The sequence below is a fragment of the Erpetoichthys calabaricus genome, chromosome 2 (genome assembly GCF_900747795.2).
Source record: "Erpetoichthys calabaricus chromosome 2, fErpCal1.3, whole genome shotgun sequence".
NCBI classification, from domain to species: domain Eukaryota; kingdom Metazoa; phylum Chordata; class Cladistia; order Polypteriformes; family Polypteridae; genus Erpetoichthys; species Erpetoichthys calabaricus.
In genome coordinates, this window is record NC_041395.2 from 208,193,872 (window position 1) to 208,207,239 (window position 13,368).

The 13,368-nt window shown below is 41.0% G+C and overlaps 1 protein-coding gene across 4 annotated transcripts in view; it reads left to right on the plus strand.

The window, feature by feature from the left end:
- Nucleotides 1-13,368, plus strand: part of arhgef1a (Rho guanine nucleotide exchange factor (GEF) 1a) — a 260,502-nt gene that overhangs the window by 183,758 nt on the left and 63,376 nt on the right. For all 4 annotated transcript variants that reach the window (XM_028795071.2, XM_028795072.2, XM_028795074.2 and 1 more), the window contains one exon: nucleotides 2,920-3,082. In XM_028795071.2, coding sequence (XP_028650904.1) covers nucleotides 2,920-3,082 — 163 coding nt within the window. The remainder of the gene's footprint in view (nucleotides 1-2,919; nucleotides 3,083-13,368) is intronic.

The following is a 13,368-nucleotide window of genomic DNA, read 5'->3' on the forward strand; positions in this document are numbered from 1 at the left end:
TTCCATATAATAACAACAATAGTATCACTTTATTTCAATTGTTCATGTCAGATAAGGATGGGTAATGCCATTTGACCATCACATTTTGAAGTCTCTCAAAAAGAGACCACATTAAGAAGGCTACCTGCTGTCGTAGCCTGAGATTGAGTGATATGTAGTGCTTGTGTGAAAGGGTCAGTAAATGTGCATGTGGGTAGGTGCGGTGCAGCACCTGGGAGAAATAGTGGCTACACTTGGAAAGCTAATGGTACTGAACCATTATTCTTAATTTGGAAGATGACATACTCTAGGGTGATTTTATAAGATTGATATATCTTAAAATTCTTTATAGGGTTTTTAAAGATTTAGGAGAGGCATGTTAAGTGACTTGCTTAGGGTTACTCAGTGAGGCAGAGGTAGGAATTGAACTGGTGTCCCTGTGATGTGAGTTTCAGTGCCATTGTCACCTCACCATGCTGCTTACCTGAATGCTGCTATGCATCTCAACTACAGCAGACGGAGCCTTTCTACTGTGAAGAACCCTACAAAGAAGTTTTAATTCTATTAATATCCTCCCGCCCATCAGAGTGGGTATCAATTGATAGCCCAGAATGAATTAATGAAACAGTGGTTTAAATTCCTAACTTTAACATTCAGTCAGGTTCATGTGCCTTTTCAGAGTGAAATCTTTTCACCATCTTCCATGGTTTGGAGTGGCCATCCCTGTTATTTCAAATGAGGCCCCTTCCAGAAGCCTTTTATGAAACACCATTTAAAAGGAGCATGCAAACACTGTATAGTGGTTTGGTGCAGAACACTAAAAAAAGTGAGAATGCATTAAAAGACTGTTACTTGGGTACAGCATAACCTACAGTGTGTGAACTTTTTTTTTTTTTTTTAATTATACAGTAAAACCCCAATTACCTGCACCCTGATTTACTGAGTTTCTGCATTATCTGAGGGTGAACCTGTAAGTGTAATGTACTGCGTGCAGTTCTTTAAAACCTTTGCTGTGAATATTGTACCGAGCATGTAAAAAATTTTTTACTTTTTAACCTCTGCTGTACCGAGCAAGCAGCTGATGGCTGTGGGAATGTGTGCATCCACCCAAACTACACCACTCGGCTGTTATCAGTGTGTCCTCCGCTTTGTCTCTGTACACATGTTCAATTGTTTATGTTTATACACTTAAGTGTGCTGTGGTGAACTGCAAACCTGCATTCTCTGGCTCTGAGGCTAGCATTTTCCAGAGTGAGCTAAATGGAGAGGTCCATCCATAGGCTGCGCAGAGACTGTCTTTGACCACCATGTGCGATGTGCTTCCCTGGTGACATCAGCTGATCTGTGTCCGCCCCCACTTTGTCGGTGCTTTGTCGACAGTTTAAATCCCACTGTTGCCACCAATCAAATTGCTGTGCACTTGCACCACGAAGCATCTTGGTTCGAAGGTTTGCGCTGTGGTGAGCTTTGAACCAGCGCTTTTCGGGGTGAACTAAATGTAGACCTCCATCAGTCTTCCACGTAACCCATCTCTGTCCAGTGTGAATGGTGAGTTTCCCTGATGTCGTTAGCTGATCTTTCTTTGCGTCTGCCCCCATCTTCTCAGCGCAGTGTCACCACTACAGCAGCTATCTGTTTTATCAGAGTTTTTAGCTATGTGAGGTAGCATCGGTCCATGTTTCCTCAGATAGTCGGGGTTCTACTGTATTTGCATGTTCTTCTTCTATTCAGTCTTTTCAAGTAAATGCAGTCAATACAACAGGAGAGACTACTTATGGGACCTAAATGGTTAGTTTTCTTCAGGCTTGAGGCACTCAAAATGAATACAGCAGACGTGACACACTCACTCTGGAAGTTCCCTTTGTGCCTCAACATATATGAGGATAAAAGGACTCCATTTAACTACAGTGCAACCCAAAAATTGGACAAAAAAGTGAAACCCTTAGAATCAATATAATCTAAAATTGACACTTTACCTAAGTCCTAAAAGTAATAAACGCCTTGCGATTAAACAACATACAATAAATGTACTTGTTTATGCTGTGATTCTTCTGTTCAGTCTCCACTTGCATATTATGTTTTCGGTTACATGCTGTGATTGTACTTGTCGCCAAGTTGCCTTTAGCAATGCCTACACATAATTGTCCTTTAAAATGCATTGATCTTTCCACGTGTGGCCAGGCTGCTAGCATTTTTCTGAAAAATACTCAAAAGCGCCTAACACCCCTTGTGGCGACCTTTTTTAAATTTTAACAGAAGCACCAGTATTGGATTTATTGATGTACTGATTCTTTGGCTTTGGAGAGCCTCAGCAAATCATTATGTAAAAACTAGCACAGGATCCCTCCTTACTGGATTTCAACTGCAAATGACCACTGAGTCCTAGTGTCACGGTGTTCTACTTGGTAGGTCTGTGTTTCCAGTATGTGTTTAGTTTGACAATCCCAGTGAAGTTCAAAGACCATAATTGGCTTACAGTACTGATTGGGTTGCACAGTGAATTTAAAAGGAAGGAGAATGCATAAAAACATTATAAACCACTGCTTTTTGTTAAAATCTGATGTAACTTAAATAATCTTTTAATATGTTTTGTCCCCTTTATAATGCGGGATATGACTTCTCATTCCCGACATGTCTGGTATTTTATATTTGCATGTATGTGTCTGTTGAGCAGCATTAACACTATGATCCATAAGTCACTGCAGCTGCTTTACTAAGGAGATTGCATTCTTAGAATTCATGTAGTTGTTTCCATCTTTAATTCAATTCCATGTTGTTCTGTTGGCTACAGATGGCTACTTTAAAAACAAAAAAAAAAAAAACACCTCAGACCACCAGTAAGGGACATAAGTGGAGGCAGGACACTTAAGCACCTGTCCCTCACTTCAACTGTGTGGCCTCTTTAACTACAACTGGGTTATCTCTCTCTTCTGTTTACAGAATAAAGAAAAGGAACGTGTGAAGGAGAAGGAAAAGGAGTCAAGAGAGAGGGAGGCTCGCTACACCAATGGACACCTGTTTAATTGTATCACCGTGTCGGGGACCACCCTGTGCTATGCCTGCAACAAGAGTATCACAGCCAAGGAGGCGCTGAGTTGCCCAAGTAAGTAGTGAATATGGACTGCACTGACCATGCATGTACATAACCACCACAGACACACAGGACAATATTGGCATGCAAATTACTGTACATGCCTGCAGGGCTTGACTGGAATGAACGTCCCAGTAGCCAAAGACAAGGTGATTTCATCTAAATGCTTATGAATGATTTAAGCTTTATAAAAAAAATAATCACCCACAAAAACTGTACTTATTCATCTCTTAGGATCATGGTATATACTTTTGGAATCTTGTTAAATGATAGTTAACTAAAGACATTGGCTGCTATTAAAATGCCATACTGCACTTCATTTCTCTTTGTCTCACTGTCAAATTCAAATTTTAGATAAACAATTTTGGCATTGCAGTAATTTTTTGTGTTTCACAAGCATTGATAATAATAAACAAAAGCATAACCTAATTCTAGCTCTTGTTTTCTTTCGCTCACAAGTTTTAAGGGTAGTTTGCCCACCTCATCACATCTAAACATTAAGTGGCCGCAGTTATTAGAAAACTTGCATGCCACTTTCTGGTCATTTAGACTCGCATGGAGCTACATGCCTTTTAGCAGGCATACCTGGGCACGCTGAAAGACACTCAGTAATAAGTATGCTTACACACCCTTGAACACCCACACATTTACACAGCCACTTTGACTGGACATCCCCTTGGCAACCAGAGAACCTGATATGGGATTTGCATATATCTTTATTTTCTTCATTCTTTGGCTTGATTGTCCTAATTCTCTCATAAACACACACAGACACGCACACACAGTGTGGATGTAATCTCTCTGTGTTTTCTATTTGGCCTCTTCAGTACTTGCTTGGGTTCCCCTATCAAAAAATCTCTTCAGTTCTACTCCCATTGGTGTCCTAGACCTGGGCTCCCTGTCAGTGATCCCTGATCTCCCAGCTAAAGTTAATTTTATTTCTTTCACTGGTTGTCGTGTGTGTGTGTGTGTGTGTGTGTGTGTGTGTGTGTGTGTGTGTGTGAGAGAGAGACACATACATCAGGTGTTTAATTGAAAGGCCAGAAGCTGCCTTCTGCTGTTCTAAACTTTTACTGCAGCTACATCTTTCCAACATCCCAAAGGGATTCCCACAAGAGTAGTTAAAGCTTTTTGACTGCCTGCTGGGTTCTTTGAGTTGTAGAGCTCCACCTCATTTCACCCAAATGTTCTGTGTAGAGAAGGAGGATTATGTCAGGCTTCAGTTCAGACCTTCAGCATGATTTCTTTAACTCTTCTCCTCCACCAGTTTCTGGGTTTGTATCCCATGGAAGACAGTACATTGTCTGCACCTGCTTGCAAAGAATGGAAAGTCTACGCATTGTGACTCACAATTGAATTGAGTTGCTCCTTCACTTAGGCACCCTTTCATTCTTGGGTCACACAAACACATTTGGACCCTTGTACATATGGGGTCTTTACTGTCAGTTTCTCTTTTGAATTTCTATCCATAGCATGTAGTGGGTTTTCATTTATTTTTAAATTTAAGAAAATAGTGTTGGAGCCGAGGTGGTATAATAGACTTTGTGACCAATTTGATCTATTCATATATGGCTTTGTGCATTCATTTAAACATACGGAGTAATAGTGCGTGCTGCCAGCCTTGAATGAGATGGCCACCAAAACCATGTAACCAAATCCCTGTGATGTCACACGCATGCAAACGCCTAGTATTGCTCCCAGTGACACACACCATCATAGCAACCAAGTGGAGAAATGATGGCATAATCGGGTAGAAATGAGGGGATAAAATAAACTAAAATAAAATAATAAAATACTAGCCATGTTACATGTCAAAGTCAGGTAATAGAATAAATGTTAAAATATTTGATATCTCTTGCGCTACCTTTCTTCAGTATCCTCCTGTGTCTGAATCATTCATTATCGGTGCACTGTGTTGAGTGCTTTCCTGTTAAAGCTTGCTTCTCAGCCTCTGTCATTTTGAGGCAATTTGCTCATCCCTGCTTGCTTTTATCCTTCTCATCTTTGAAGGCGTTTCTCTCAGCATGTCTGCTATACCCTTGCTCCTCCTTGTGTGTCTTACATTCACACTTCCTCTTTCAGTTGAGTCACCAAAACCAAAATGACCAATCAGATTGTTTGGAGAAATGGGACACACACACAGACCTTAGTGTTTTATTATATAGTAGATGACAAACTCTGTTTCAGTTGTGACAGCAGTTAGCATTGCCTCAAAAAACAGTTTAGATGCTTTTAGGTAATGAAACAAAATATTGATAAGGTTGGATCCAATTCCTGAACGTGTACATGTTGCTTGCTCTGAGAGGACAGTCTTTGACAAATAATCCTGTACTCTTAAGTGTTGGCACTCTTGGGGATGCTCTGGCCTATTATTCATTTTAAAATAATGGTATCTGGCTGCTTCTGCTGAACACTATTAAGTTACGGTAGTTGATTTAAGGGATGTTTTTAGGATTAGGCTGAAAGCAGCTTTAGTGTCCATAGCTGAAAGAGCCAGGAAGGGAGTAGGATGTGCTAGGTTTGCTAGCTGCCTTCTCTTAGTCCATATCCTGGATGTTGAGGCACAGATCTTATCTTGCTGTGAGATGGCTATGAGTCAGTAGCTTCATCCTGCTAGGATGAAATGGCTGTGTGTGGTGATTTATTCCACAAACTTAGTCACTCACTTGTCTGACTGTGATGCCTGCTGGTGTGGGGGGTGCAGTTAAGTGCGTGGACTGAAATAGCAGCCAAGTTTTTGGTGGGACGTGGCATGGAGATACTAGGTGGTGGTAGCTAGATATTTCTTATTGGGATTAATATCACAGGTTAACCTGCCTAGTATGTCATTTTGCAACTTGGTTAGCATATTTCTCAGTGACATGGAACTAGGGTCTTCACAGACTGTGTTCAGATATAAGGTGCACTCACCTTTGCAAGGTGTCAGAGGTCAGGAAAGACACCCCTGATCCTTGGGTTGATTTGCATTGTATAAATGTAATAAGCACTCCATGACCCTGAATTAGATTTATGCAGGTTTGAGAATGCTGTGTTCTTATAAAATCGGTGACCCAATGAACCATTGCTATGGCCCCAGCCCATGGATTTGAAGGTCAGGGCAGTGAAAGGCTAACCTGTCTTTGCTTTTAGCACTAGAATTATCAAAGCCTACGAAAAAACTCGTAATTCTGTCCCACCTTAAATCCTTTCACACCTCTCCGTCAGCGTCTTTTGTCTTGTAAAAGTGTCGATAAGCCGCCTGCTATCACATCCCCCACTCCACCGCAGAAGGGTCACAAAGTTTTCTCAGCTCAAGTCTGTTTACCTGCGTGTCAGTTGCTTAGAGTTGTATAGAGTAAATACTATATCGTTATTTGGAACACATGCATTTCATGTGTGTTCCGTGTCTACAACAATCTATGTAAACACATTGTTAAATCAGGGCTGGGCCCAGCTCTAGTCTGAGAGACAAACTCCTAGGATACGATACGGCTTCACAAAACTGCTTTCTTAAGCAGAAACAGAAACCGAAAAGTGCGACATGCATTCTTTCTCTGACGTAGAACCCTCATCATCATCTGAGTTCACCTCTGATATAGTGCGTCTTTATTTGAAAACAGCATTGTCAGATTGGGGGGGGGAGCGTGAATGTGACTGGGAGAATAAAACTGAATAGAAAAAAAAAACCAAAAAAAAAAACCAAAGCTAACCTTTACAAGTACCATAAATTTACATCGGCTGTTACAGATTCAAATCAAATGTATCTTTTTATTCTAAAATAGTAAGAATAAGAGCAGCTCACTTCTCAAAACAGAGTGGTCAGGGGTCGAACCCGTGGTCGTTTGATTACCAGTCAGCAGTTTTTACTGCTACACCACCAAAGCAGTCGTATTAACCCCTTGTTGCCTAAATTTATTTACAATTATATAAAAAAAGAAATTATTTGTGTTTTTTGCTGTCAAGCAGATGCTAAATTAAGTGGAGATTGTTAATTTGAATATAGCAAACAAGCTGGTACATATTTTTATTTTAGCAAACCTCAAATTTGGACAATTTCTCAAAATTAGCAGCCAAAATCTACGTGCATGGCCACGCCAACACTTCGCTTCCATTAGGCGGATGTAGTTTCCATGATTACTGCTTCCCATACGATCCTTGGTACGTATCAAATACACATCAACCGACATTGGCGGGATACATATGCCACCTTGGCTGCATTCAGGCCAGAAGCGATTTTGCAACAATCGTCTACAAGGGGATAAGGGCATGTCAATGTCGCACCTTAATGCAGGTTCTTTTTCTGCAGTTATATTCTTGAATAAAAGTGCACTTGTTTTGTTATACTTGTACCTTTTATGAAAGTGTTTATTTGATATTTGGACTTCATGTCTACATTTTTGTCAATTTATTACTAAAAAATTAAAAACGTTTTATTTAACAATGTGTTTATATAGATTGTTGTAGACACAGAACACACATGAAATGCATGTGTTCCAAATAACTAATATAGTATTTGCTCTGTACAACTCTAAGCAACTGACATTCAGGTAAACAGACTTCAGCTGAGAAAACCTTGTGCGGCGTCGGAGGGGATATGATAGCAGGCTGCTTGCTGCTTATCGACAAGACAAAAGACACTGATGGAGAGGTGCGAAGGAATTTAAGGTGGGACGGAATTACAAATTTTTTCGTAGGCTTTGGTAATTCTAGTGTTAAAAGTGTAGAACGGACTTAAAACTTGATATACTGATATACTTGACATATACTACACTTTTGAAGGTGTTCCACCCTTAAAATCTGGTGTTGGGATGCGCTTTGCCAATTTCCAGGGCCAGACCTATATTTGCTCCTTTGCGAGTTCTCATGATCAGCTGGTTAGGTAACCTCATTTCTTTATTGTATTTTATCCCCCTTGTTAATCTCCTTTTAAATGTATTTGGCCACATCCACACTACCGTGTTCTCTTTTAGATGAAAACAACCTCCATCCACACTACCATTTTTATAATTTTTGTGAAAGTATTTTTGTCCAATCTAAAATGTCTGAAAACCCAAATGAAATAATTGTTCGCCTATACTGGCCATGCATGCAGCGTAGACATCTTAAAACAAGAATTCACTATGATTTTTAGTTTTAAGCAGTCACCGACCTTAAACCTGTGAGTTGGTATAACTACATTGTTCGTTGGTTCATTTATTAGTATGAGAGAAATTGTGATGCCCGATTACCAGTAACGGTTGGACTGCAGCAGGGTCGGCTGTCTTTTAGTGTGAGCAGTCTCATGACCGGATTTTTCTGATTCACCTTCAGTTTTCATGAAATACATTGTGTTGTGACTGCAGTAAGTATGCATCATATATGTATAGTCTGAACACCCACATCATGGAATGCCAATTGGACTGAATGTGCTTGTCTCGTTTTAGCATACCGTATATATACCGCATATATTTGCATTATTTTGTGACCTGAAAACTTGATCCTAAAATCAGACCCTGAATTATATGCCCATTCAAAAATACAATTTTATTTTTATTTTTAATGTTGTTTTTTTTTTTTTTTTACATCTTTATTCCTCCAGTCTTGCATCAATTTCTCAGACACGTCGAATTTTGTTGCAGCAGCGCAGTTACCAGTTTCTTTTACCACTTTTAATTTAAAACTAGCTTCATATTTTCTTCTGATCAAATGCTCCATCGTAGATAAGGGATGCTGTTATGATGAGGGTGTGAGATACACAAAGCCATGCAAACATAACTTCGGAATTGTTTGGGTATTACTGTGTGGTCACGTAGGCACAATACATGGGGGGGGGGATAAAGGTAGTATGCTCCGTGGGTTACTCTCTCAGGTGGGTGTTAGCATATCATAATCTCTTGGAGCAATAGCATGAGTTTCCCGCATTCGACTTATATGACCAACATAATAAAATACCGGACATTATACAGTAAAATCAAGCCCGACTTATCTGCAGGAGAACTTAAACGAGAGAATATACTGTATATATGACTGATGACTCTGTCCTTTTCTTGTGTGTAATCGCTTTATCATACTTTCTAAAAGTTGCACAAAATGCAATTTAAATGCATATAAGTAGTCAACACAACAAGTGCCATAGAAAGCAACATTTCTATGACTGCTATGCCAGAATGTTTTTCTTTTGTATAAGCTGACCAATCGGCAAACCGAGACATTGTAATGTGCATTGTCCAATCAGAGAAGGGCCATCTAATAAGCATTTAATCTGCCAGAGCTTTGTTTTCGCCTGTCTGCACTGAAATGCCACCCTGACATTTTCAAAAGTTTCCTGCTCTTGAGAATGTGGAAACCCTGAAGTTGTGTGAATAAAAGCTGAAAATTAAAACAAATGTCGAGGATAGGCGCATAAAGTGACATTGTTGTTCTCGGTCCGACTCAACAACAGAGTAAAGGTGAAAGACTTGTCATGCTGAATTTTGGCTCTGTTTGAATGAATTCCTGTAACGTATAATTTAAACTGCATGACCTGCAGTTTACAGTATACGGGTGGCGTAGGATAAACCATGACTTAGCCATTTGGCTGCAGTCCCTATCCCAACCATCCTGTCCCTCCAGTTGCCACCTGCTGTTCAGTAGAAGCCAGTTTAGCTCTTGTTCCCACTTCCTTCCACCATGGGCCTCAAGGCTATTAGCCTGGCGTCTGGAAGTTGCTGAGGAATGTTGGGATCAGCCTTGTTTAACTGAGCTGACACATCTGTGCAGACCACCTGCTGTTTAAAGTGTATAGCTCAATCTCTATGGTAGCCCCATCACAGTGCAATGAAGAGGTAGGTGTACATTGAGATGATATGGGTTTTTGTGTCTGCACTAGTCATGCCAGAGTCCAGTAAAGCCACAATGCTGCTGTCTCATCCATACAGCATCATTGGTTTTTGAAGGGTCCCTTCTTTGTTTGTCAGGACCACAGCTGATGTTCAAGGAGATTCTTTGAATTTTCTTCTTTATCTTCCTTCTCCCCTCCTTCCCACCCCCAACATTGCTCTAGCATTTAATAGTGATCAGCAGTCATGAGACACCCTGATCTCGTGTTTCACAATTAGCCCGTCCTTTCCTGCCTGTCATTTTCATGCACTAGATTTTAAAATCCTTGGCATTAATTCAGTAGAGAAGTCGAAAGCCCAGGCAGGACAAACTAATGAATGTTTTTTCTAATGACCTCAGTGCTCTTTACCCCCCCCCCCCCCCCCAGGGGCAAACAGCTGCCCGTAACCTCGCCTTGACAATGTTTCTCTGTCAAGGCACCCAGTCTGCCTTCAAAGGGAGCCTTGTGCCAAGAGGCGGAACAGCTGGCGGCGCTCTCGGGAGAGGCTGGGCCCGGCTCTAGTCTGAGAGAGAAACTCCTAGGATACGCCTTCACAAGACTGCTTTCTTAAGCAGTCTTGTTGTTGTTGTGGTTGTTATTATGGCCAGAGTGGATTGTTATTGTAGGGCAACCCACACATAAACTGTTCACTGAGAGGACAGAAGAGCTTTGTGGGCTTTCTTCCCAAACACTGCATGCAGCACAGGCGTTGAAGCCACTGAGCAGAGGCTCGCATTCACTCAGAACCATTTCTGTGTGGGTTTCATGCCGAATGCTGATGCAAAGTTTGTACAGCCAGCATAGCCTCGTGGGAGCTGTGGAAAAAGTCACATTTGTGAGATTGAGTTACAGGTGGCTTCCCTTTGACCTTGGTGGGGGCTGTTTTTCTAATAACCTGCTTGCTGCTCATCTGCATATTTGATCCCAAGAGGCAGTGAGCATAAAGCTACATTACTCCCACCTGCTAGCTGTGGGGAAAAAAAAAAATAACTTAGATGGGTTATACTGGTAGCAGCTGGATTTCTTCTGTTTACATATAACTACTGGCACAAGAGGGTGAAAGAAGTTGCTTTTGATTTCAGTGTGATGGTTCCCCTTTCACCTTCATAAATGTTGCCTCTGGTATCTGAACATGCAACCTCATGTGGGTTTTGGTGTGGCACGACCGGTTACAGAATTTACAATTGTTGTGATTGTTTAATAGTCATGGACACCAAAAGAGGCAACTCAGCCCTGCAACATCACATACAGGTAAAATTTCATTACAACGAATATCTTTACAACAAAATTTTCATTATAACAAATTATTTTTATGGTCCCGACAGTTTCCCCATATGACATGAGTCTATAGAAATACATACTACAGATATTTCATTACAATGAAGTGCCCATAAGACCTTGAAATGCCTGAATGAATCATCCACAGAGCATTAGTTTTGTGGTCGCAGCTAAGTTGTGCACAATGATCCCCAAACAGAAACACTGTAATTTTTTTTTTTCTTTCTTCGAACTTTCCTCGTACTGTTTTTTTGCCTTTTTTGTTTCCTGTGGTTTTCAGTGATACCTTTTGCTTATTGCTTGTCAACATTTGAAAAACATCCATTGGAATTTAACTCATTGTCACCCTCCTATAGAAATGGCAGACATGAAAAAATGACAACAGTTCATATTAGAAAAAAAAGACTTTACGTTTTAGTAGCTCTCTATTGTGGCAAAAAGAAAAAAGATGTTGCCAATGAATTCAGAATTTCGCCATCAACACTCAACTTTCTTGAAAGACCAAGCAAAAAAATAAAACACATGCAACCTGCTGCATTTAAAGACGTCAAAAAAGCTGTTATGTGGTTCAGTGATGCTCGTTCAAGAAACATTCCTATTAATGCGGCACTCATTCAAGAAAATGTGATGTTTAACTCTCTTGGGACCTCCCACAACTGGACAACAAGCCGAAGAGCGATCACCGCGTCTGTGGAAGACTGTTTATCTGTTGCCGGAGCAACAGCAGGCTCACAGCTCTGCTGCGTCTCTCCTCTGAAGGAAACAGAAAAGATCTCGATGGGTGATGCAAGGAACATTGTAATGCAGGGAACAGGATTACTTGGCCATTAACCTGGCCACTACCCTGCCTGACTGCTGTGTTGGTGTATAGTAAAGTGGAAGATCCTGCTACAATAAATAACCCTGCTGTTCCTGTTTCAAGCTGAATAAAGCTGCTTTTGTTAAAGTACTGAGACTCGGCCTCGTGTTTTGGGGTGCAAGACAGGGACTTATAGCGTGACCCTGATCTCTTAGGATTTGCTTCTGTGGCGCTTCTCTGCACCGCTGTGAGCCTGCTGTTGCCCTGCCCTGGCAATGAACAAATAATCTTCCACAGACCCGGCAATCACGCTTCGGGACGCACTTCGGCATGTCATCCCATTGGGTGGGGGGGATAGGTCCCAAAAGAGCTCAGATGAAGAAGAAAAGGATAATTCGGCTTCTGATTGATAACTGTGCTGCCCACAACATGCTTCCACATTTAGACAATGTTCGCGTTGAATTCCTCCCACCCAATTGCACAGCAGTGCTTCAGCCATTGGATTTGAGCATCATTCGCACCCTGAAAATATATTATCGCAAGGAAATGCTGAGAAAAAATCTCATCGCATAACTTGTAGACAGGAGGAGATGAAAATTAATGTGAAAGGAGCTATTGAAATGATTGCAAACGCCTGGACGCAAGTGAAAGAAAGCACTATAGTGACAAATACAGAATCTCATTACAACAAAATATTTTTTAGGTCCCTGGAAGTTCGTTGTAACAGAATTTTACCTGTATTTGGTTAGGGAAGTCATGCTTCTTATTCTTTGTTGTTGTCAGGAATTGCACCATCACTTGTGAAATTCCTAGGCACTGTCTATGCCATGAGACACATTTCTAATTTAAACATATTTGCACTTGACTGGGTAGAATAGAAAGTCCATGACTGAGTTGCACGCTCGACACCACCCATTGTGTTATTGTAGCCTACCATGATGAAAGGCATAGGGACTTTCACATTTTCCACTAACACAAACATTGACGTTCAATGGTATGTGAACAGTGCTTAGGAGGCAGATGTCTTTCTTTCTCTCCTTCCACTTGTTTGCATTCTTCTTGCCTTATTACAACAAAACTATTGCGCCACGCAGCAGCTTGATACATTCACTAGACCACAGTCAGCAGGCATATCACGGCGTTACTGCACTTCAGGTGAGGTATAGAAACTGCCCATTGTTGTACAGTAATCTTGGTCAAGTAAAGAAACTGCCGGTGAAAACACAGATGGTGTATCGATGCCACATTGACTGTGCTTGTCATCCCATTTGTCTTTCTGCTAGTGTAAAGTACAGAGTTCCAGATTAGATTAGATGTACCCAGAGCTTGCTTTTCACAGCATGTAGACCTTGATACCAAACTCTTTCATGCCCTTCCAGTGTGATGTACTATGTCCTTGGCACT